Here is a 22,375-nt window from a genome sequence, read left to right on the forward strand (position 1 = left end):
CGGAGGGGTTGCAACTCGTGCCTTTCCTTGGGGACTTTGTACTATTGTCTATTGCTGATTAATAAAATTATTTCAATTATCAAAAAAAAAAAGGAATATAACTGATGTAGAATTTATGGATGACTTCTTTAACAAATTAAAGGCGGACTAAAATTGCTTGATCTTGTCACTAATTCTAAAAAAATAGAAGCATTTATTGTGAATTAATCATATTAAGTTGGATGGATTGATTAAAAGATCTCAAGAGGAGTGGTCAATAAAACAAATGACTTCAATTCAAACAAGGATCTTTGCATCTTATATGACGGCACAAAATGCAATAATTAATAATAGAAATAGACCATATAGAAAACTTTTATATAAACACCAAACAATAAACATTTAAGTTATCGAACAATTAAGAAAAATAGAACACAATAAAGAAGGTTGGATACCTTGATGATGGAATCACTCATTAGAAGTTCTTCTGCTACAAGCTCAAATTCTGACACTGGATAGTCAGACAATCCAAAGCTGATGCTACCCCCACAGAGAACACTGATTTGGCCTCTCACCTTTAGATAAAAAGAATTGAATTCAATAATAATAAAGTTACTCATCAAGATGGAGTACAAGAGCTTACAGCATATGGAGAAATGAATCCAGTTCTTCGGCCTCTAGGACCTAGAATCGCTTATTTATATTACCAGTTACAACAAGTGGAGTGAAGCTGCAAAGATTCTGAAGCATATAAAAGGATGCTTAAAATGAGAGGATTTATGTATTATCTTTTTAATAACAACCATGCAAAGAACATTACAATACCATTTCTACATTGCATAATGACAATAAATCTGGACCTCCTTGTTTAATCTTAAGAAAAATTCCTCTTTATACAAAACATGGTGGCATCTAAAATATGACTAGTTATCTAAAGAAGAGATATGAAACAAATCTGGGCCCTCCCAAGTCTAATAATAAATAGTAAATAATAAAATATAACCTTTTTTGATTGGTAATAGATAGCTTGTATTAATTGAGAAAATTTAATTAGCAGTGCACAGATCTAAACTGGAGCCAAACCCCACAATCATCTTATGAGTACAAATTAACCCAATAAATATTTCTCCCTTGACACCCCTTGCTTGGATAAAGGCATTAGCCAAAGCCTTTGCTGATTTGTTGACCCACTTAAAGTGGCCTTAACCGTTTTGAAGGATTAATATCACTTAGCCCACTAAGAAAAACCAATAAATTAAATAGCACATAAAACCTAAAAGAAACTTCAGGTGTTGCATAAAGTCTTATTTGTGAGAACCAGAAATGAATTTGTATACTGAAACTTGTTGGAAGAAACTGATCCAAAAAAAAAAAAAAAAAAAAAAACAAACTTGTTGGGAGAAACTTAACAGAATGTAGAGATTGTAGAGAGAATGAGGGTATTTGGAGAGTGTTTCTACTGTTGCTACAGTAGTCCGAACCAGTAAGGAGAAGAAAAAAGAGAAGGAGAAGAAGAAGATGAAGAGAAGAAGAAGATGAAGAGAAGAAGAAGAAGATGAAAGAACTGTCGAACCAGATAGCTAAACCCTATCAGTCGACCTCTTAATAGTGATATTAGGCTTCTAATTAAATGTACAAGGACTAAACTGCCCCTACTTAAGTATGGGACAGAGAACCTCTAATAAGACTGCCACATAAGCTCATAACTTAACCAAGGTGAGTTGACTAATCTACCCTTATTCGGCTAACTCTAACACTCCCCCTCAAGCTGGAGAATATATGTCATATAATCCCAGCTTGTTACATATATAGTTCACTCTCCCTGAGCCTACAGCTTGTTACATATATATGTAAACAAATCTGCCCACTGATCACCTGAGCTTACATGTTCTGTGCTTATCTCTCCAGTAAGAACCTTCTCCCTCACAAAGTGGCAATCAATCTCTATGTGCTTTGTTCTCTCATGAAAAACAGGGTTGGATGAGATATGGAGCGCAGCTTGATTGTAACAGTACAACTTCATAGGTTTATCCATGTAGAACCCGATTTCTTGTAGGAGATTCCTCAACCACACTAATTCACATGTAGTGTGTGTCATGGCTCTGTACTCCGCTTCAGCACTGCTTCTAGCCACAACCGTCTGCTTTTTACTCTTCCACGTCACAAGATTTCCTCCAAGAAATGTGCAGTAACCTGTAGTAGATCTTCTATCAGACACAGAGCCCGCCCAATCTGCATCCGTGTACCCAACTACTTCAAGTTTTCCTCCTGGTTTATACAATAGCCCAAGGCCCGGAGCTCCCTTCAAATATCTTACAATTCTAAGAACTGCATCCCAATGAGATATACGAGGGTTCTGCAAAAATTGGCTCACCACACTGACTGCAAAGGAGATGTCTGGTCTCGTGATAGTCAAATAATTCAGCTTCCCCACTAGTCGTCTATGCCTTCCAGGATCATCAAATATTTCCCCTGTATCACTGCTCAACTTAACATTTGGTTCCATAGGAATCTCAACCGGTTTTGCACCTAACAGTCCTGTTTCGTCCAATAGATCGAGAACATATTTTCTTTGGCACAGGTTTACACCTTGTCTTGATCTAGCAACTTCTATACCCAAGAAATACTTCAATGTCCCAAAGTCTTTTGTTTGAAAATGATTTTGCAGAAAGACCTTGAGTTTGTCGATCCCCAATTTGTTACTACCAGTTATGACAATATCATCCACATAGACCACTAATAAAATCTTTCTAGCTTCTGAGTCATAGCTGAACACTGAGTGATCAACCTGGCATTGTTTCATTCCAAAATTCTTCACCACTTCACTAAACTTCCCGAACCAAGCACAAGGCGATTGTTTCAACCCATAAATTGCCTTTTTCAGTCTGCACACCTTACCAGCCTCCCCCTGAGCAACAAACCCAGGTGGTTGCTCCATATATACCTCCTCTATAAGGTCACCATGAAGGATGGCATTTTTTATGTCAAGTTGAAATAAGGGCCAATCATACATAACTGCCAGGGAAATTAACACACGGACAGAGCTAATCTTAGCCACTGGAGAGGTCTCCATATAGTCCACTCCATACAACTGTGAATACCCTTTAGCAAAAAGTCTGGCTTTCAGACGCTCCACACTACCATCTGGCAAGTATTTAACAGTATACACCCATTTACAACCCACAACATGCTTACTAGGAGGAATAGTAGTGAGCTCCCACGTGTGAGTATGCTGAAGAGCAGAGAGTTCCTCCTCCATTGCCTGCCTCCACCCAGGTGAACTAAGAGCCTCTTGGACATTGTTAGGTATGGAAATAGATGACAATAGTGAAACAAACTGGCGATGTGAGGCGGAAAGGCAAGATACTTAAACAAAATTGGAAATGAGATGGAGAGTAGAACTACGTTTACCTTTCCGTAAGGCAATGGGTAGGTCAAGTCCTGAGGGTTCAGCAACAGGAGCAACGACAGGATCTGCGGACAAGGTAGAAGCTGGAGGAGGGGCCGGTGTCGTTCAACGTGTATACACTTGCCGAATTGGTGGTCGTTCAGTAGGGATCTGCACTGGATGAGGTGACGAGTCAACTCCAACAGGAACACCCGGAACGGGATCATTGACCGGAAGAGGAAGAGGAAGTAATGGTGGAGACGAAGATGCTTCAGTTCCTGAGAAGAAGGGAGCAGACTCAAAAAATGTGACATCAGGACAGACATAGCACTTCCGAGTAATGGGATTGTAACACTTGTACCCTTTTTTAGTCCGAGAGTAGCCAAGAAAGACACACTTAATGGAGCGTGCATCCAACTTGTCTAATCCAGGACTCAGATTGTGAATAAAGCACACACAGCCAAAGATACGAGGTGTTAATGGAAAGGGAGACAAGGTGAGGAACAAGATAGAGAAGGGAGACCGACCATGAAGAATAAAGGAAGGCATCCGATTAATGAAGAAACACGCAGTAAGTACAACATCACTCCAAAACCGTTTAGGAACACTCATATGATGAAGAATAGACCGAGCTGTTTCAAGGAGATGACGGTTCTTCCGTTCAGCCACCCCATTTTGTTGAGGAGTGGATGCACAAGAAGTTTGATGAATGATGCCATGTTGTTCTAAATACTGTTGAAAGGAAGTTAGAAAATATTCACGACCATTATCTAAGCGAAGAACTTTGATTGGAACACCAAATTGTGTACGTATTTCAGCATGGAATTTTTGAAAAATGGAAAATAATTCACTCCTTTCTTTCATTAAATAAATCCATGTCATTCTTGAACAATCATCAATAAAAGTGACAAAATACTTGTAACCATTATAAAACTCTATTTTGATCGGGCCCCAAACATCTGAATGAACCAAAGAAAAATGACTCAACATACGACTTTCAACTCTAGGACTGAAGGAAACACGACGATGTTTCCCAAACTGACACAACTCACACTGTAACACTGACAAATGACTCAAAGACGGAACTAGTATCTTGAGTGCCTTGAGAGAAGGATGTCCCAGTCGACAATGCCACTGTAGAGGAGTGAGTGAAGTCTGAAGTGCAACTGACGATCCACTACCGTCAAGATAATACAATCCACCAGCTTCATGCCCCCCACCAATCTTCTTCCCCGTCCTGAGATCCTGAAAAACACAAGAGGAAGGGAAAAAAGTAACAGAACAGTTAAGAGTCTTGGTTAATTTACTAACATAAGATTGAATGGAAACTTAGGGACATACAGAACAGATGATAAAGAAAGAGAAGCCATGTCAACAATGCCAACACCACAGATGGGAGAGGAGGAACCATTGGCAAGGGTAACAGTTTGAGATGTGGAAGTTTCAGAGAGAGAAGATAACACACCTGGAGTCTCGGTCATGTGATCAGAGGCTCCAGAGTCAATAATCCAAGGAGAGGTTTTAGATGACAGGCAAGCTATACCTGAGTGGGCAAGAGTAGCAGTAGTGTGCTGTGAAATGGACTGAAGGAACCGCTCATACTCATCACGCGGTACACTCACCATCTCCCTTCCGGAAACAGATGTAGATGTGGAAGGAGTTAGGTCTGCCTGTTGATTATCACTGACATCAACCCCACCAGCAACAGCATGATTGGCCCATTTAGAGGGAGGGCGGCCATGAAGATCATAACAGAAATTTACGAAATGTCCTTCCCTGCCACAGTGGGTACAATTCCTTGTAGAGATGCCTTTTTCTTTGCCACGGCCTCCCCCTAAGTCACGACCTCCTCGGGAGGCATGTCCTCCCCCTTTCGTACCACGTCCACCTCCTCTGACTGTCACAAAAGCTTATCTATCAGATTGTGTGGGATTCTCTGTCTGTCCCAAAGAAATCCTGCAAAGCCGAGCAAACACTTCCTCAAGTGTAGGAAGGGTAGAGCCCCCCAATATTTGGGCCCTAACTGGTTCATACTCTGATTTCAACCCCACTAAGAACCTTGTGACATCTAGTTGTTCCCTCTGTTGTTGCTGAACCTTAACATCTGGAGTGAGAGGATGATAGACATTGAGCTCATTTCTGAGGTTCTTCATACTGGCATAGTACTCTTCTAGGGTTTTATTTCCTTGTTGCAGACCAAAGTACTCCTGATAGAGCTAATATACCCTTGTAGTATTATCTTGCCCAGAATACAGCTTCTTGGCATGTTCTCATATGTCCTTAGTTGTATCTAAGAACATGAAGTTGGCACTTATTTTGGGTTCCATACTGTTCCATAGCCATGTCATGATTTGAGCATCCTCCTGTTCCCAATCATCAAACCCTGGAGAGTCAGCCGGTGGTTTATCTTCTTTCACATGCTTCACTTTTCTCTTTGCCTTGAGAAAAACTTCCACCGACTTGGCCCATGGAACATAGTTCTCACCATTCAGTTTAATTGAAGTCATCTGTACACCTAGATAGTCAGAGGAAACCACCACACTAGGTTTCTAATCACTACAGCCATCTCCCATTGCTGCCATGATACTCTTTCAATGCTGCCTCTAATCTGAATTCCCAATCACCAACTAAGTGTTGCTGTCAAGAGTTTGATGTTCCAGAACCTACAGCAGTCCCTAAACACAATGATAGATACACACACCTTTGTTCTTATCCACACCACTACTGATTTCACAAAAAAAACACAGACTACACCGACATTAATTCAGCACTTACTAACCACATGCAAGCTCTCTTACAACTACTCAACAGAGTTTGTGCATCACAAGCACCACCACACAGCCATAGCTGTCACACACAATACAGACCTGCTTTAACGCTTTTAAGAGGGCACCACAAGACCAACAAAAACTCAACTAGTACCATTGCATTACACCTTGCACCATTCGGCCACCTACAGTAGCAGCCCTTACACCATTTGGTCACTGTAAAACAGCCTGTTCTTGGAATTTTTCCAAGAACCAGGGCAACAACCAACCTAGTTCTCTAGGTTCTGATCAGTCCTCTCAAGTTCTTGAAGATTTTCAACCCAGAAATACCAACAGCACACAGAGGAGAGATAACCAACCTTCGTTTGAGAGCTTCAGCCAACCATTCACTGCTGAAGTTGTTTTCTTAGGAAATGAGGTTCTGTGCACCAGAAAAAAGAAGAGTTGTGATGTTTCAGGCCTGGGACGAACCACTTTTCTCCATTGACAGCCCAGAGAAGAAAAAGGAGAGAACTGAAGCACGAACTGAAGTTGTCACGAACTGAAACAGGTCACGAACTGAAGTTGTCACGCTCTGATACCATGTTTCTACTGTTGCTACAGTAGTCCGAACCAGTAAGAAGAAGAAGAAAGAGAAGGAGAAGAAGAAAAAGAAGAAGAAGAAGATGAAAGAACTGTCGAACCTGATAGCTAAACCCTATCAGTCGACCTCTTAATAGTGATTAGGCTTCTAATTAAATGTACAAGGACTAAACTGCCCCTACTTAAGTATGGGACAGAGAACCTCTAATAAGACTGCCACATGAGCTCATAACTTAACCAAGGTGAGTTGACTAATCTACCCTTATTCGGCTAACTCTAACAGAGAGAAACAAATGTTAGGGGTAAGGATATCTGGGTCCTTAACATTTAATTCCTTATGAGGGTAATTTAGTATTTTTGTAACTCGTGTTTATATATTGATTATCATTAGAGGGGAACACCAGCCCTAATTCAAAATTAGTTCTCTCAACCTGTGATTGGACTGGTTTTTCTTCTCTTTTTCTCTATTCCACATTCTTCTTCTCTCTCTCTTCTTTTCCTTCTTTTTTCTTCTTTATTTCTGATTTATACAGAATACATAGAAGAACCTTGAACCAGGACGATTGTAAATATCTAAGGAAGAGGAAGAAAAATTACACCTTTTTCATATTGCTTCCAGAAATGTTTGGGGCAGTGAACTATGACAGAAAAGGGGAAGACATAAAGCCTTTGACCCAAGCAATACTCAACTACTAACAAATGGTTGGTTAGATAGGAAGGGGTATACCATGGAGAAAAGCAAAAACATGATCTGAAAACTAACTCAACACCTTTTTCATGTTACTTCCCACAAAATTTGTGTGCTGAAATTTGTCAAGAAAGACACATAAGGCCTTTAAGCCAGGAAACATTCAACTAAGTCTTGTCCCAACTATATAGGGGTTAGCTACATGAATCCTGTACCTCCATTCTGCTCTGTCCACTGTCATATCCATTGTTAAGTTATGGGCCCTTAAATTCTTTCTTACCGATTTGATTCAGACCAGTAATAATCCTTCAAATCATCAGAGATTGATGCACAAATGTAAGAAGAAAAAGGTACAGAGCACAGGAGAGGAAGAGGAGAAAAGAAAAGAATAGGTTGAGAGGGAAAATCCGATTGTGGGCTGTCTAGCAGTCCCCACTCCCTTATTATCGAACTGATCATAAAAATAAGTACACTGAACAATCTGCCCCTAGTAGATAACAGCAATAAAAAAGAACAAAAATGGCCCAAGTGGACCCATATACAATCAGCCCAATAACTAATAACAAAAAATAAAATAAATTAAAGGCCCACAATGTCCCTACAGCCCAAGATCACTCAATACTTGCTACTTCAACCCATGTCCTTTTTGGTCTGCCCCTAGTTCTTCTAAACCCTTCAACTTGTAATAAATCACTTCTTCTCACTGATACTGTAGATGATCTTCTCTTAATGTGACCCAACTATCTTAGACTACTTTCCCTCATTTTATCACCTATCAGAGCTACTCCTAGGTTCCTTCAAATAAGTTCATTTCTGATCTTATCTTTTCTAGTTTTCCCACTCATTTTTTGGACATGTTATTTTTTCTTAGCCCAAACTCAGTTCATACAACCAGTGATTTAAAGGCGTGCCTAGGCGCACAGGCGAGGCGCATACCTGAAATGCGCCTCGCCTAAGTCCTAGGTGCAGCCCTTTCAAAAGGCACACGCCTGGTGCGCCTAGGCGTGCGCCTGATGCGCCTTGTGCCTCAGCCCAGGCGTGCACCTTTTGAAAATTTGGCGCTTTTTTGATTTTTTTTAACATAACGGCTGGGCCAGGGGCTCCGCCCCCGGACCCCCATGCCACGCCCCTCGAGGCAAGCCCAAATAAGTCCTTGTTAGGTCTTAAATTCTTAGTTTTCACGGAAAAAATAATGATTTTATAGTTTTAATTGCTTTTTAAGAAGACATTTTATTAGGATGAATGAATGAACAACATTGCTTTTTAATTGCCTCAAGGGGCATGGCACAAAGGCAGCTCGTAGAATCAGGAATGTAATATGTTTTACATTACATTAGCTATGTGAAGTACTGCAATTGAGTGAAAAAAGAGATTAGAGGTTTTACATGCTTGAAAATGTTTTATATGTTTGATTTTATTTTTAAATTCTCATTTGAATAAGCTTTACATCTTATGTTTATGTATATTAATTTTATATAATAGATTTTTTAAAACATTATTTTAAATTTTAACTTTATATTTTTTAGTAATGTTATGTTTAATATTTTTTGGCATTTTTTTGAATTTTCTGACATTTTTTTATTTCTTAGCGATCTTTTTGTATTTTTGCGCCTTGCTTCAAAAAGACACGCGCCTCGCCTTGCACCTTGCACCTTGCACCTCAGGCACAAATTGACCCCTGCGCCTTTTTTGCACCTTGCGCTTTTAAAACACTGCATACAACATTATTGGCCTTATTACCATTTTATAAAATCTTCCTTTTGCCTAAGTGGCATTCTCCTATGACATAGGATATTCAGTTAGTAAGATTTGAACCTATATCTCCCATGTTCAAAGTTCAATTACTACCATTGATCCACTCTCCAATGTCATCTCCAATCAAATAGAATTCCAGATGCACCCAGCACCCCTACATTTCGCCCATCTCACTCTAATTCTATGGGCGGCATCCACTTCAATCTCTCCTTTCTTAAGAATTATCAAATCAAGGTAATGTAAAAAGATCACATTGAAATATCTCTTGATCTCCAATCCTAATTGTACCTTATTTTTTCTCCTATTATTATTAAATTTACATTGCATATATTCTGTTTTAGTCCCACTTGTTTTAAAACCTCTTATTTATAAGGCATTTGTCCATATATCCAATTTTGCTTTGGATTCTTCTCTAGTTTCATCAATTACTACTATTTTATCAGCAAAAAACATACACCGCCTTACCTCCTTCGGTATATGTTTAGGAAACACTCAACTACTAAGATATGATTTAATAATAAATAAAAATTTTAAAAAAATAAAATAAAACAGAAACTGCAAACGGGGTATACCAAGGGTAAAAGAAAAATGAACAATCCTGCACTCACTAAGTTCTATGGTCAATACTGAAACACCAAACAAATGATCAGTATGATGACATAATAAAAATAAGCTCCAGGAGTAGCCTTAACCCTTAAGGTTACGGATTAACTGCTTTATTTTTTTTTTTCGGACTGGTTGTAGCTCAGCCTGTTGCAGGTCTTGCCTTTTGGTGATCAATGAAATTCATTGTCACTGATCAAAAGTCATCATCATTATCTAAACCTTGTCCCAACTATATGGGGTCGGCTACATGAATCCTGTTTCACCATTCTGTTCTGTGCAGTGCCATATCCATCATCCCATGAGACAACATCTAATTGTGCACCACTGTCTAGACAATTTATAAGAGAGCAAGCACATTAATAAAATCATGTGATAGATTAAGAAATAACATAAGGGACTAGAGACTGATGACCTGAACTCTGGTCCAAAGAAGAGGAACCAAAACTTTTGCATTATTCTCAACATAAACATTTGACCATAGTGGACTTGTAGGGAAATCCAGCAAAGGAGTTTCTGTTTGTGTTGTGACATTGTCATTGCCAACCCTTAAACTCAATAAAGTCGCATCAAAGGAAGTGCCTGCTGCACCAGCATTCCCAGGACAGCCAATACTCTCACCACCTGAGTAAACATAAAATATACACACTCTAAATCAAAACAACAGAAACTTTTATTTATAAAAGAAAAATATCTGGAGATAAAACTTTATTCTAAATAGCATGGCCTAGTAAAAGTATACCTGATATTAGATGCATATGAATTAAATATGTTTCTCACAAATCAAAAGAGACATCCAGTTAAAGGCAAAATAGTTGCAGATGCAAACCACATGGAAATATTAGTCTCATATAAGATAGATAAAAACATATGAAACAGAAGTCAGATGGTGTTGGCATGAACCCACGGACATAATTAGGAACTCATTGGCATAGTACTACTACCAATCTTCAACCATTAAAACATTAGAACTTGCCAATGGGATCAATGCCTGGAATACAAGAAATACAATTAGGAAACACATGAAAATTTTAGGAAATAGGTAGAAACAACAGAATTTTTTGATGAGTGTGTGTGTGTGTGTATGTATGTATGTATACAATATATATAATATATATACTACAAACAAATAAAAAAATATTAAACCCCAACACCAGTGCTTTAAAAGCAAGAGGCTCAAGAAAATCACGAGGGCCTTCTAGAACTAGCATACAAGGTGCAAGGCAAGGCACACACTTGGATGAAAGAAAGCAGAATAATGTTATTAACAAATGCTGACCATAACAAAGGAAACTTGAATTTTAAAAGAAATTAAATGTTTCAAAAAGTTTATTAACTCAAACCAAAATATGTAAGCATAACATATAAAACAATCTCAAGTGAAAGTGAAAGCAAACAAATGCTGACCATAATAAAGTACCTCAAGCACTCAACAATTCAAGCGTGTGAAACCATTAACTTGTTTGTCAATCTTCTAGTTGCATTAATTCAAGTAGCTAGTATAATGTTAGATGTCTTTCATTCGGCCATTCCTAATCCTAGGAGTTTGGGGCCTTCACACTGATCTCTTTAAGGCCCCTTGTGGCAAGGCCAAATCAGCCATTGCAAGGGAGGTATGAAACACATAAAAGGCAATTTAGAAGTTAATAGACCATTACAAAGGTGTAAAACATAGAAGAATGTATAAAATAACCAAACAAGCAAACTCATAAAAAGAGTGAACCTAGCCAAGGTGCAAGAAGCACCAAGCACACCAGGCACACACCTTTTGAAAAGGGCTGCACCTGGGTTGAAGCAAGGTGCATGCCTTAAAATTTTAAAACACTGCCCAACTACTTGAATTAAATCAACTATTCATTTATATGTCCTGTAGAGGAGATGGGCCGAATGGCCCATAGACTGTCATTTCATGTTATGTTATGTTATGTTTCTCTCTGTTATGGGCCTTATTCTGGGCCCATACTCTGTAATGTTCTGTTTTTTGTATTTTCCTGCCCACTCAAGGGCCTCTCTGTAATTTGTCAAAGATTAACTTCTTAATAAGATGTTTAGAGTGTTAGAGGGAGGTTATGTTCGAACCTCTTACTCTCTAACACTCATTGCCGCCAGCTCTCTCTTCTCTTCCTCTCTTGTTTGTTTATTTTCTGGTTTGCATCTAATCTCAAACAGTTCCATACATCAAGTGGACTGTCAGAATCTTGTAAGAAAATATAAGATGAAGAAAACACAGAAACAAAAGAAAGACTTTTAATCATCCCAAATGTAGAAAATAAAAGAAGAAACTAAGAGCTAGACCTCATGCTACTTTCCCTTATAAGTGCACACAACCAGTCCCAAAAACCCAGATTTTACCTAGGGGTTTAAACCCCAATACAATTATCCCCAACAAACCCCTCCTCTAGCCAGTTGTTCTGCTAAGGCATCAAACTCTAGGAACCCAGTGAAAGAAAATAACTGTACTACATTTGAGTTTTGATCATATGTTATGGATAAAAAATGGAAATTCCTTCTTCATCCAAATAGAATCCACCAAAGGGAATAAAGGAGAAACTCCCTAAAAGTTTTACCTCTAACCCCAAAAGACAGAAAGCTTAGCCGCAGCTAGATGTCTGTTATCTCCTAAAGAAAGATCAAGAACAAGCCAAATAGAGAAGGATAAAAACCTCTGTCTTAATATACTTTTTATGTTTTTATCAGTCAAGGGATAACAATTTTACAACAGAATGTGTTATTGTTTTTAATTGATAATTGAAAATTTTATAATAAGAATGAAAATAAGGACATAATACAATACAAAAGTTCTCAAACAGAGGAGATCCAACCCAACAAGTTCAAAGCAAAGAAGTACAAAACAAATACCCAAAAAACCACAAATTTACAAAATCAGACTATCAGAGATAAAGATACAAATAGATCTAATTAAGTAAATCAATAGATCAGTTATCAAGTTCTAATATGTAACTTTTCGGGGAAACCACAAGGTTCTGTAAAGAACTACTTAGATAAGAATGGCAGAAATAGAAGCCTTTTGCAAAGAAAATGCTCTTTATACCACCAACTATTTTTCCTTTTTTGGGGGGAAATTACAACTGCCACTCTGCACTTAGGGGGTGGTGACACTTAGCCCCCTGAACTTTGTTTTGCAACAAAGACCCTCCTCCCCCCAAATTTCCCCTTACTCCATTAATGGGGTTCACAGTGAAGGTAAAGCTACTAAATTTCCAAATCGAGATTCAATGGGCTAAGAGTAAAAGCTATCAAAATGACAAAAATGGGCATGCTAAAGCACAGTATCACTTTTGGACTGGGTTGCTGTGCTTCCAAACCCTCATCAAAGAAGAAACAGAGCTAATCATTCTCAAGGTGAATTCTGCTGAGAGAAAGATGGGAGAAACAAGTAAGAGATAGGATTTTATTAAAAAAAAAAACTTAGATAACAAGGCAAAATAGTCTCATAAAATAACACAGGTAGTTTGGGGTTTTATAAATATTTAAACAAGCACATTTCAGCCACATGGGAATCTTCTGTGAAGTTAACTGATGGAATGGGGGCAAAGTGCTGGAATCCAGAAGAATAGATAGGTCTTTGTCACAAAACAAAGCTTGGGGGCTAAGTGTAACTAGACCCTAAGTACAGGGTGGCTGCCTGTAATTTACCCTTTTATGATAGGTAACCAGAAATATACGTGTGTATGTAAATGGCATTTCTGTAGTCAATACAAACCATGCACAGTGATCTTTACATCTTGTATGCTGTAGCAGTCCAGAGATATTCTTCCACCTCCACCTCCACCCCATCCTCTACCACCTGCTGCACTAATAGTACCAGTTCCTTTCCTGACCAATTTAACACAATGCACAAATTAAAGCAAGGCAAATAGTGAACCAAGTGAATCAGAAGTTCTTTGGAAAATCAAAGTGTTCTTACATTATTAGTAATATAAAGGAAATGGCAAACTAGAACACAATACTAAAGGTTGGATAATGAAAGATGAGAGGAACAACATGGACATTTAAAGTTAAAAAGAAAAAGATATCCATAAACAAGCAGCTAAGTTTCTCTCCTCTTAATGTCAGATTACAAAACTTCTCATCACTCCATAGTTGCATGAATCAGGTAATGGGAAATCAAATTTTATGACATTCCTGTTATAGTCCTATGGTAGTCACACTTGTTACTTAAATGTTGTGTGTATGAATAATAGCTTTTCAGTTCAACAAGTTGAATTTCTAACATTATTTTTCAAGAAATGATAGATTGGAAATTAATTGACCACCACCACAAAATATGAAAAATAATGTTCTAATTCAAGCCATTAGTAATCTAGACATCTATCGAAAGTAAATATGCATACAGAAACATTTTTAGAACCAAAAACAAAAAATCTGAATCTTAAAAGAAGTCATGAAAATATTGGTAAAAAAACTCCCTAAAGACAAAGGTATATGTTGCAGGTGGGTTTAGTCCTGTCTCAATTAAATCCCAGGGGAAAAGGTTGAGAAGAGTGGCTGAAGTTGCACAGGAGTCTTTCCTACAGTCCAGCCTAATAGTCCCAAGCAGTAAGGTTTTGGTGGATTTTTTCACAGGTTAGAACTCTTGATTTACTAAATATTCACCAAGTTTCAGCCAAATCAAATGAGCACAAGTACGTTTTCTGGACATACCTTTGGAGCTGCTTTTTTGAAGACTGCAGGTTTTGGTCAATGGTTAAAGTCGACTGTTTGATCAGTGGGCCACACAGGTTGAATTTCCCAAGGGTATAGTATTATTGGTTCCAGTTTCATCAGTTTTGGTTGAGGAATAAGTGACGTTTAGTTAAGTCTTCAATTAGGTAAAAACAGTGTTGCATGCACTCTCCCAAGTGGATGAAATGTTTGTTCCATATATGCATCAAACTCTGACACTCCATGAATTCCAGAAGGGAACTCCTATTTGACATGTTTCTTTATTCTCCTTGCTTATTCAACATAAATGAACAGTTAGCATACATAATAAATATCATATTTCTTATTAAATGTTATCGAGTAACAAAGATAATCTTTAATACCTTTTTCTATAGGGTTTATAATGTTAAAATTCAAAATAAAATATGGACTATTTTAATAGTCCATACTTTTCTAATAGACATAACCAATTATTCATGAGTAATTGTTTCTTCATCTTGCTGAGTCAGACTCCTGGACACATGTCGGATTCTAATTCCTGTGTCATTCTGGTAAAAAGAGGACAAGTTTTCTGTTTGTTCTTTATAAAACCATTGTAAGGGTATATTAGGGCATTAAATTGGTAATTTTGGTCTGTTTTAGATCTTGATCTTGGGAGATCAAAATCTTGTACTTTTTCTTTTGTTTCTTTTGTCTTGAGGTGATTCCTCATCATTGGCTTTGGATGTAATCTTTTATTTGATTAATAAAATTTTCTTTTTTATTTAGTACCAAAAAAACAGTTAGTGTGGGATGTCCCGTGGTAGTTTATAGAATTTGTTTTAAGAGTTTGTAGAGTTTTAGGAAGCTGTTATTTTAATATTTTTATATTTTATTATGTGAGCTTTGCAAAGAGGGGCAATTGTTGTAATTGGAAGTAATAATAGGCCATTCTTCTTCTTCTTCTCCTTACCTGCTGAACCTAACACCACTTGATGAGATTTAACTCACACAACTGACGAAGTTATGATAGGTTATAAAGCAAAAATCAAGACAAACTCTATGAGTCAAAGTCCCATCATTTTCTTGTAAGTTTTTTATCTTATTTTTCTTCTATTTCCTTTTCTTCCTATCCCTAGTTCCCTACCAGTGCTGGTAGTTTGATTTCCATCAAGATGTCAACTACTATCAAGAGTTTTACAAATTCTGATTATTCGTCTTTACATGTAATGTTATAACAACTTTATGAATTTCTACATCCCCAAAAAGAAGTAAAATCTACTTCCATATCCTTGGCAGCTTCATAAAATGACGTATGATAGTCTCAAAGTTCAAATTTTCGATACAATATATGCCGAATCAGGCATATCATATCGTATATTTTCATGACCGATATGCTGATTTTAGTAGATTTTAAGAAAGCTTTTTCTAATAGTTGAATAACATTAAAAAAAAACCATTTTTGAAATTTTGAGAAAAATAAAAAATAAAAAGCAAAAGGTTAAAAGTATTGATACACCCCTTCCACCATATCAGGGCATATCAATATTTTGAACCTTGGATAATCGTCAAGTCTAAGATATTATAGTTTGCAACAACTTGCATGCTGCAATCCCATACATAAAACCAAGAATGTTTTGCCCATAATTTAGCATCTGCATTATTGACATGTTTCATGTTCCAGTGTTCTTTAGCCTCCAGATGGCAAGCTTTTATTTTGTGTGTATGTGGAGGGATATAAAGGGGAAGGTGCTAGCTGTCTCATCTGGTAAAGTCAGCAGATATAGTTCCAACTAACCTCAGATCGAATCCCACCTTCAACACACACATACTCCAACTTTCCCTAATATCTGTAGTTCTGAAAATAAACACAAAAAATTACAAATATACCTATGCTCATACCATACATATAAAATTACAAATATACCTATGCTCATACCATACATATAAAATTACAAATATACCCATGGCCAGTGGATGTAGTTCCAACTAACAAGGGGTTTTTAGGGAGAATTTGTTCTGGGCTGTGTTGTTATTTGTTTATCATGGGGTCAACACCTAGTTCTGGGTGGTTGACAGTTGTATTTCTTTAATTTCCTTAATGAAAGTAATCGTTTCCAATAAAAAAATACCATACATATAAAAAGACAAAAAAAAGAAAGACTTTGAGTGTAAATAAATAGATAGGTAGATACCAAGAAGTACAAGCATGACAAGGATCTTAGAAAAAATGGCAGTACACTTACAACTTCAGAGCCTGTATAATGATACTTCCACCTGACCCACCTCCCCCTTTAAGCCCCCCTTCACCTCCATCAGCTGTAACAGATCCATTCACATATAATACATCCTTCACTTTAAGCATGACTCGGCCTCCCCCATTCCCTCCAAATTTTTTTTCAGCAGATGTGCTGCCCCCCTTACTTCCATAACTCCATGGATGAGACAAAGTAGACCAAGCATAAACATCCCCACCCCAAAGATTTGTCCTGTTATTTTTCAGACAGGAAGCACCTCGACCTCCATGCCCTCCACCAGCTCCATCATAGCCAATTGGTGTACCACTAGTTTGAGAAGGTGGTGACCCTCCCAAGGACGTTGTGTTAATAGTTGAATGGTAATCCAGAGTCAGATTTGTGGCATAAACAATTACAGAGCCGGCAATAAGAGCAGCATATTGGCCCACTTTAACATTTCCAGATATGTTGAAACTAATCAAACAGCCTTCAATAGGACAGATAATAGAAACATGAGGGAGGATCTCTAGGTTTCCCGTTCCAATTACATGAAGATCATTGTCAAGATACAGATTTGAACTTAGCAGGCAGGTCGTGTTCAACGATCCAACGCCTTTCAAATCCTCACAAGACACTGAATTATTCAATGGAGAAAGAGATGTTGACAGCTTCATATAGTGAAAGGATCTTCTCTCATATTCATTGCTTAGAAATGATTCAAAATAATCATGCAACAATGTTTCTACTTCAATTCCTTCACTCATATAATGCCCTGAACTGAGGAAAAGCATGGAGATGAGAAGAAGACCTGACAGAATGTAGAAACAGAAGTACCCATGGTTCAGCACTGGATGCATTACCGTTCAGAAGAACACCAAAAGTACCAGAAGTCTAACTATTTCACTTGCACGCATACAAAACAACATATAAACATTGGTCTCCATTCAGACTCAGAACAGTTGCACTACTTAACATCTACATTGATGCAGGGGAGTAATTTTAAACCAATCTCCACAGAAGGCCCCGACAGATCTGAGAATGACAGTGAAGTTGTTAAGGCTACAATCCCCTTGTACCATTTGTAGCAGCATGTATCCTTCAATTAAGACATCCAGTGAAAAAAATTAAAATTTGCAGTTGCAACAATAGCATAACCAAGGATGCAAGTACTGACCACAGCCTACAAAATGGAACAAACACTAATCAGATGATAACAATGTCAAAACTAAAGATGGTATCAAGTACAAACTATTTTCAAACCCATAACATGAACATAGCCCATTCAAGTACAAAAAGAAAAAATAAACATAGAAATTTAGACGAAAAAAAGCAGGAAACAATTGGACCAATAAGCTTGGCCTTACCACTTGGACAGGAAAAAACAGATAAATCCAATTTTTTAATGAAACTTTGAAACTACAAATCTCATATACAAGAAACCTTTTATAGACTAATGAGTACCACACTAATGAAAAAAAGACAAATATAAAAATTAAATAATTAAGGCTTAACTCTAAAGATAGTATCAAGTACAAACTATTTTCAAACCCATAACATGAACATAGCCCATTCAAGTACAAAAAGAAAAAAAAAAAAAAAAACATAGAAATTTAGACGAAAAAAAGTAGGAAACAATTGGGCCAATAGGCTTGGCCTTACCACTTGGACAGGAAAAAACAGATAAATCCATTTTTTTAATGAAACTTTGAAACTACAAATCTCATATACAAGAAACTTTTTATAGACTAATGAGTACCACACTAATGAAAAAAAGACAAATATAAAAATTAAATAATTAAGGCTTATACTCTAAAGATAGTATCAAGTACAAACTATTTTCAAACCCATAACATGAACATAGCCCATTCAAGTACAAAAAGAAAAAATAAACATAGAAATTTAGACGAAAAAAAGTAGGAAACAATTGGGCCAATAGGCTTGGCCTTACCACTTGGACGGGAAAAAACAGATAAATCCAATTTTTTAATGAAACTTTGAAACTACAAATCTCATATACAAGAAACTTTTTATGGACTAATGAGTACCACACTAATGAAAAAAAGACAAATATAAAAATTAAATAATTAAGGCTTATACTCTAAAATCAAATGACCCTTTTTAAATAATAGCAAAAGAATTTCACTGTTAGATAGGAGGGAAAATTCATAAGCTAAAATCAGCTATTCTCAACAAGCAATCTGTCTACAGTGATCAGATGTTCAATATCTCTTACAAACTAAATTGAAAGTCCATTGCTTCTCATATCTTGGAATTCGTGTAGCATGGAAGACCAAAATTTCATGGATATCATAGAGCCATGCATCCTATTCTGTTCCAGTTCTTCCATTTTGTTTATGGTGGGTATGCTTAGACATTTAGTCTATAACATGCATGCATAAAAAGATGTTAGATTGTGTACTATATTTTGTATATTCTCCTTTCCCATGTTTCATTTCCATTAGTTCTGAAACATTTCCAACTTGGAAGTTCAAAGGTTAACAATCTGCTTTGACACTTCAAGGACTAATCCTCTTAGAGGAACCCAAAAAAATTATTGAATAACCCATGCAAGTTTCAGCCCCTTTCAGCAATAATTCATGGAAAATAATGAGACAACACCACTTGTATAGTTAGTGAACCTCTAAATTATATATTCAGGGTGATTTAGTCTTTTTTTTTTACCTTAAGATTTCAAAAAAATATCTTAATTATACCAAAAAAGAATTTGGACAATAATTCCATCTATCTAGTCAATCAAATGATTATTTTAGAACTCACCCATGGACCCAACTTCAGCAGAAAGTCATCTTGTGATTATTGTATATAAGTTGGACCAGTATTTTAAAAGGCACACCTGCCCCCCTAGGCACACAGGTGAGGCATATTTTAAGATATGTGCCTCACTTGAACCTAGGTGCAGCCCCTTTCAAAAGGCACATGCTTGGTGCATCTTACGCCCCAACCCAAGTGCATATGCCTTGTTAAATATGCCTTCTTTGTTAGTTTTTAGATTCCTTTATGTTTTATAACTTTGCAATGAGTTATCAACTTCTAGATAACTTTTTATTGTTGTTTATACACTAACAGTGGTCTATTAAATTTTAAAATAAACAAAAATAAAGACCTTTCAAAGACCTAGAGCCTTAGTTCTTGCTAACAGGATCTCAATAGCAAAATTTCTACAAAAAAGCAGCAATAATATAACTAATATCTGATTCCCTAATCCTATAATAGAACTGCAACTAAATTCACAAAATCAACCCTTCTATATATACAGGACAAAAATTTAGGTCAGGGATGCTGCCCCCAAGCCCCTGCATAAAATTGCTTGAGAAAGGGGCCTTTATAATAGAAGCGGTGAGCCAACATCCTAGGATCAGGAATGCAAGATGTTTAGCATCACACTAGTTGCTTGAAGTAATGCAACTAGGAAATAAATAACCAAATTGAAAGTTTCACATGCTTGAATTGTTGAGTACTTGAAACACTTTGGTGCGGTCCATATATATCTGCTTTCACTTTAAATATGTTTTATATGTCATGCTTATTTATTTTAATTTAAAGTCAATAGGCTTTTTCAAAAACATTTAATTTCTTTTAAAATTCAGGTTTGCATTTTTTACGTATTACTGATTTTATATTTTCTTGGAGTTTTTTCAAAAATCAGTACTCTGTTCCAAAAAAGCGTCTCACCTTGTGCTTTTCTTGTGCAGTAGCACCTTGCGCTTTTAAAACATTAAGAGCAACCTATGTAAGTATACTAAGCACCAATACCACAAATACAGGATAAACATTGCAGATCTTTGCCTATTCTGCCTCCTTGAGACTAAATGAGATTTATCACACCTGGCGAGTTATACATAAATGCATCCTGAGGTAAAATGACCATCATTACAAGGGATGAGTAATGGGTTTCACTATAGCTCAAATCTCATGGCCTGAGATAATGTAGACATTGAACCTTATCTTGTCCACTGCAATCTCAGAACATGTTGTTTGTTTGTGTGTTATCAGTTATTGCCTTTGCAATTGAAATTTGTCAAGAACTGTAGAGCACTAGAAATAAGCGTATTTGAGAAGGAGAGCAAAAGATACAAAAGCCAATCCGCAATGCACATAGAGTAGTATTAACCATGAGATTCGTACTAGAAGTCCAGCTGCCCATGCATTGCAGATCAGACATTTAAAATTCCTACCTAATTCATAGGAAAAGAATTACTCATGAATGTTCTGCTTAACTTTAAATTCGAAACACTCGTAATATCGGTAAAAAAAGAAACAAAAATAATCTCAAGAATATCGGTGACTTTGACAAATGACAATTACCTACTCAACAGTCACGAGATCTATCATTCTCATTGTCGGAGTTCACATTTTCACAAAAAAAAAAAGAAAAGAAAAGAAGGCAATAAAATTTGATCCTTGAAAGCATCGCTTAATCACAGGTTTCAAAGTAAAAACTTCCATTGAGAGTCGAAGATCAAAATAGTTCAATTACACCAATAGATCGTACAAAACTCTAAGAAATTGCTTGTAATTGAACAAATAAGGAAATTTTGGTAGATTAAACAGAGCAGAAAGCGTACAACAAAATCTCGAGACCGAACGATGAAGCGTATAGATAGTTCTTCTGAATCCACTGAGCTCCCACTCACTCTCTGTGTATCTCTTCCTAATCTTTCTTTCAGTTTCTTTCTTCCACCTTTAGACGGTCTAAATGTCTAATAGTTTTTCTTGCTCCGCTTTCTCCTTTTGGGCAACACAGTCTCGACAAGTCCAACAACGTATGCTTCGCTGGACTCCTCTTGAAATTTCCCACTCCTTTATACCCCAGTGCTTTACCGGAAGTCCCCTCCTAATACCCGAATATTTCGGTACTGCCACGCTTATTCCGTTTTCGGTTCCATTAAATAATGGAATTCATTAGCTTCAACCCTACTCATTAAATCCGGCGCCACCGTTACCAACCGGTAAAAACGGTAAATAACGATCTGGAATTCTGTCAGTCTCTTTCCAACCTAAGCTAGTTCAATATCGCATTAACTTAACTTGATGAGTTGGGACTTGCGATCTCTGCCAATCAAGCGGCATCTGCTCCTGATAAATTGGCGCCTCACAGGCACATCCACCGTGTGTGTGTAAAGCGCCTGTGAGACGCCAGATGCGAGGAGCAGATCCGGTCTCACCAAATACCTTCGAACATCTCATCACGAAACTGGGTCTCATCACTCATCATAAAACTAGACCCGCCACGTATGAAATATGCGGTGCAAGATTATCTTTAGAACTTGATAGCTGTTTTTAAAACTGTGGGAGCCACGAATATAAGTGAGAAAATGAATGGTTTTCGGCTACAAAAACAGTAAACAGCTATCAAGTTCTCGGATCGGAGTCCGGATCTGCTTTTCACGCTGCTCACACCTATTTCAAAGCCAGTAAGCAACATCCCACCGTATATTGGAAATATATACCATGAATAATAATACAAAAACGAGAGATGTTTCCGATGTAAGGTTAGGATATATCGTGAGGTCGGTGTGAGGAGCGATGTGAGCCGCAGATACCAATTCCTAGGATTCACACTTTAGTTACATGCGACTAAATTATTAAATCTGGTTTAACATTAGCCGTACACGTGGTGACTCCATGAATTATAGACGTTTGATCCACGTGTAAGAGTTGATATGATGTTGTTGCTTAATGGTAGCTTAGACGCATTTAAGTTTTGCTT

General features: G+C 37.1%; 1 protein-coding gene across 4 annotated transcripts in view; it reads right to left on the reverse strand.

Annotated features, from left to right (window-relative positions):
• Positions 1-21,443, reverse strand: part of LOC104609862 (MraZ) — a 127,170-nt gene extending 105,727 nt beyond the window's left edge. For 2 of the 4 annotated variants that reach the window (XM_088895918.1, XM_088895917.1), the window contains exons 1-5: positions 21,231-21,443; positions 16,654-17,824; positions 13,488-13,600; positions 10,179-10,387; positions 435-554 (exon numbers count right to left, since the gene is read on the reverse strand). In XM_088895918.1, the coding sequence (XP_088752044.1) occupies positions 435-554; positions 10,179-10,387; positions 13,488-13,600; positions 16,654-17,501 (1,290 nt within the window). In that variant the 5' untranslated portion in view covers positions 17,502-17,824; positions 21,231-21,443. The remainder of the gene's footprint in view (positions 1-434; positions 555-10,178; positions 10,388-13,487; positions 13,601-16,653; positions 17,825-21,230) is intronic. The other 2 variants (XM_010276265.3, XM_010276264.3) reach the window with 2 other exon arrangements.
• Positions 21,444-22,375: the final 932 nt, after the last annotated feature.

Source organism: Nelumbo nucifera, chromosome 1 (genome assembly GCF_055504915.1).
Source record: "Nelumbo nucifera cultivar China Antique chromosome 1, China Antique-T2T, whole genome shotgun sequence".
NCBI classification, from domain to species: Eukaryota; Viridiplantae; Streptophyta; class Magnoliopsida; order Proteales; family Nelumbonaceae; genus Nelumbo; species Nelumbo nucifera.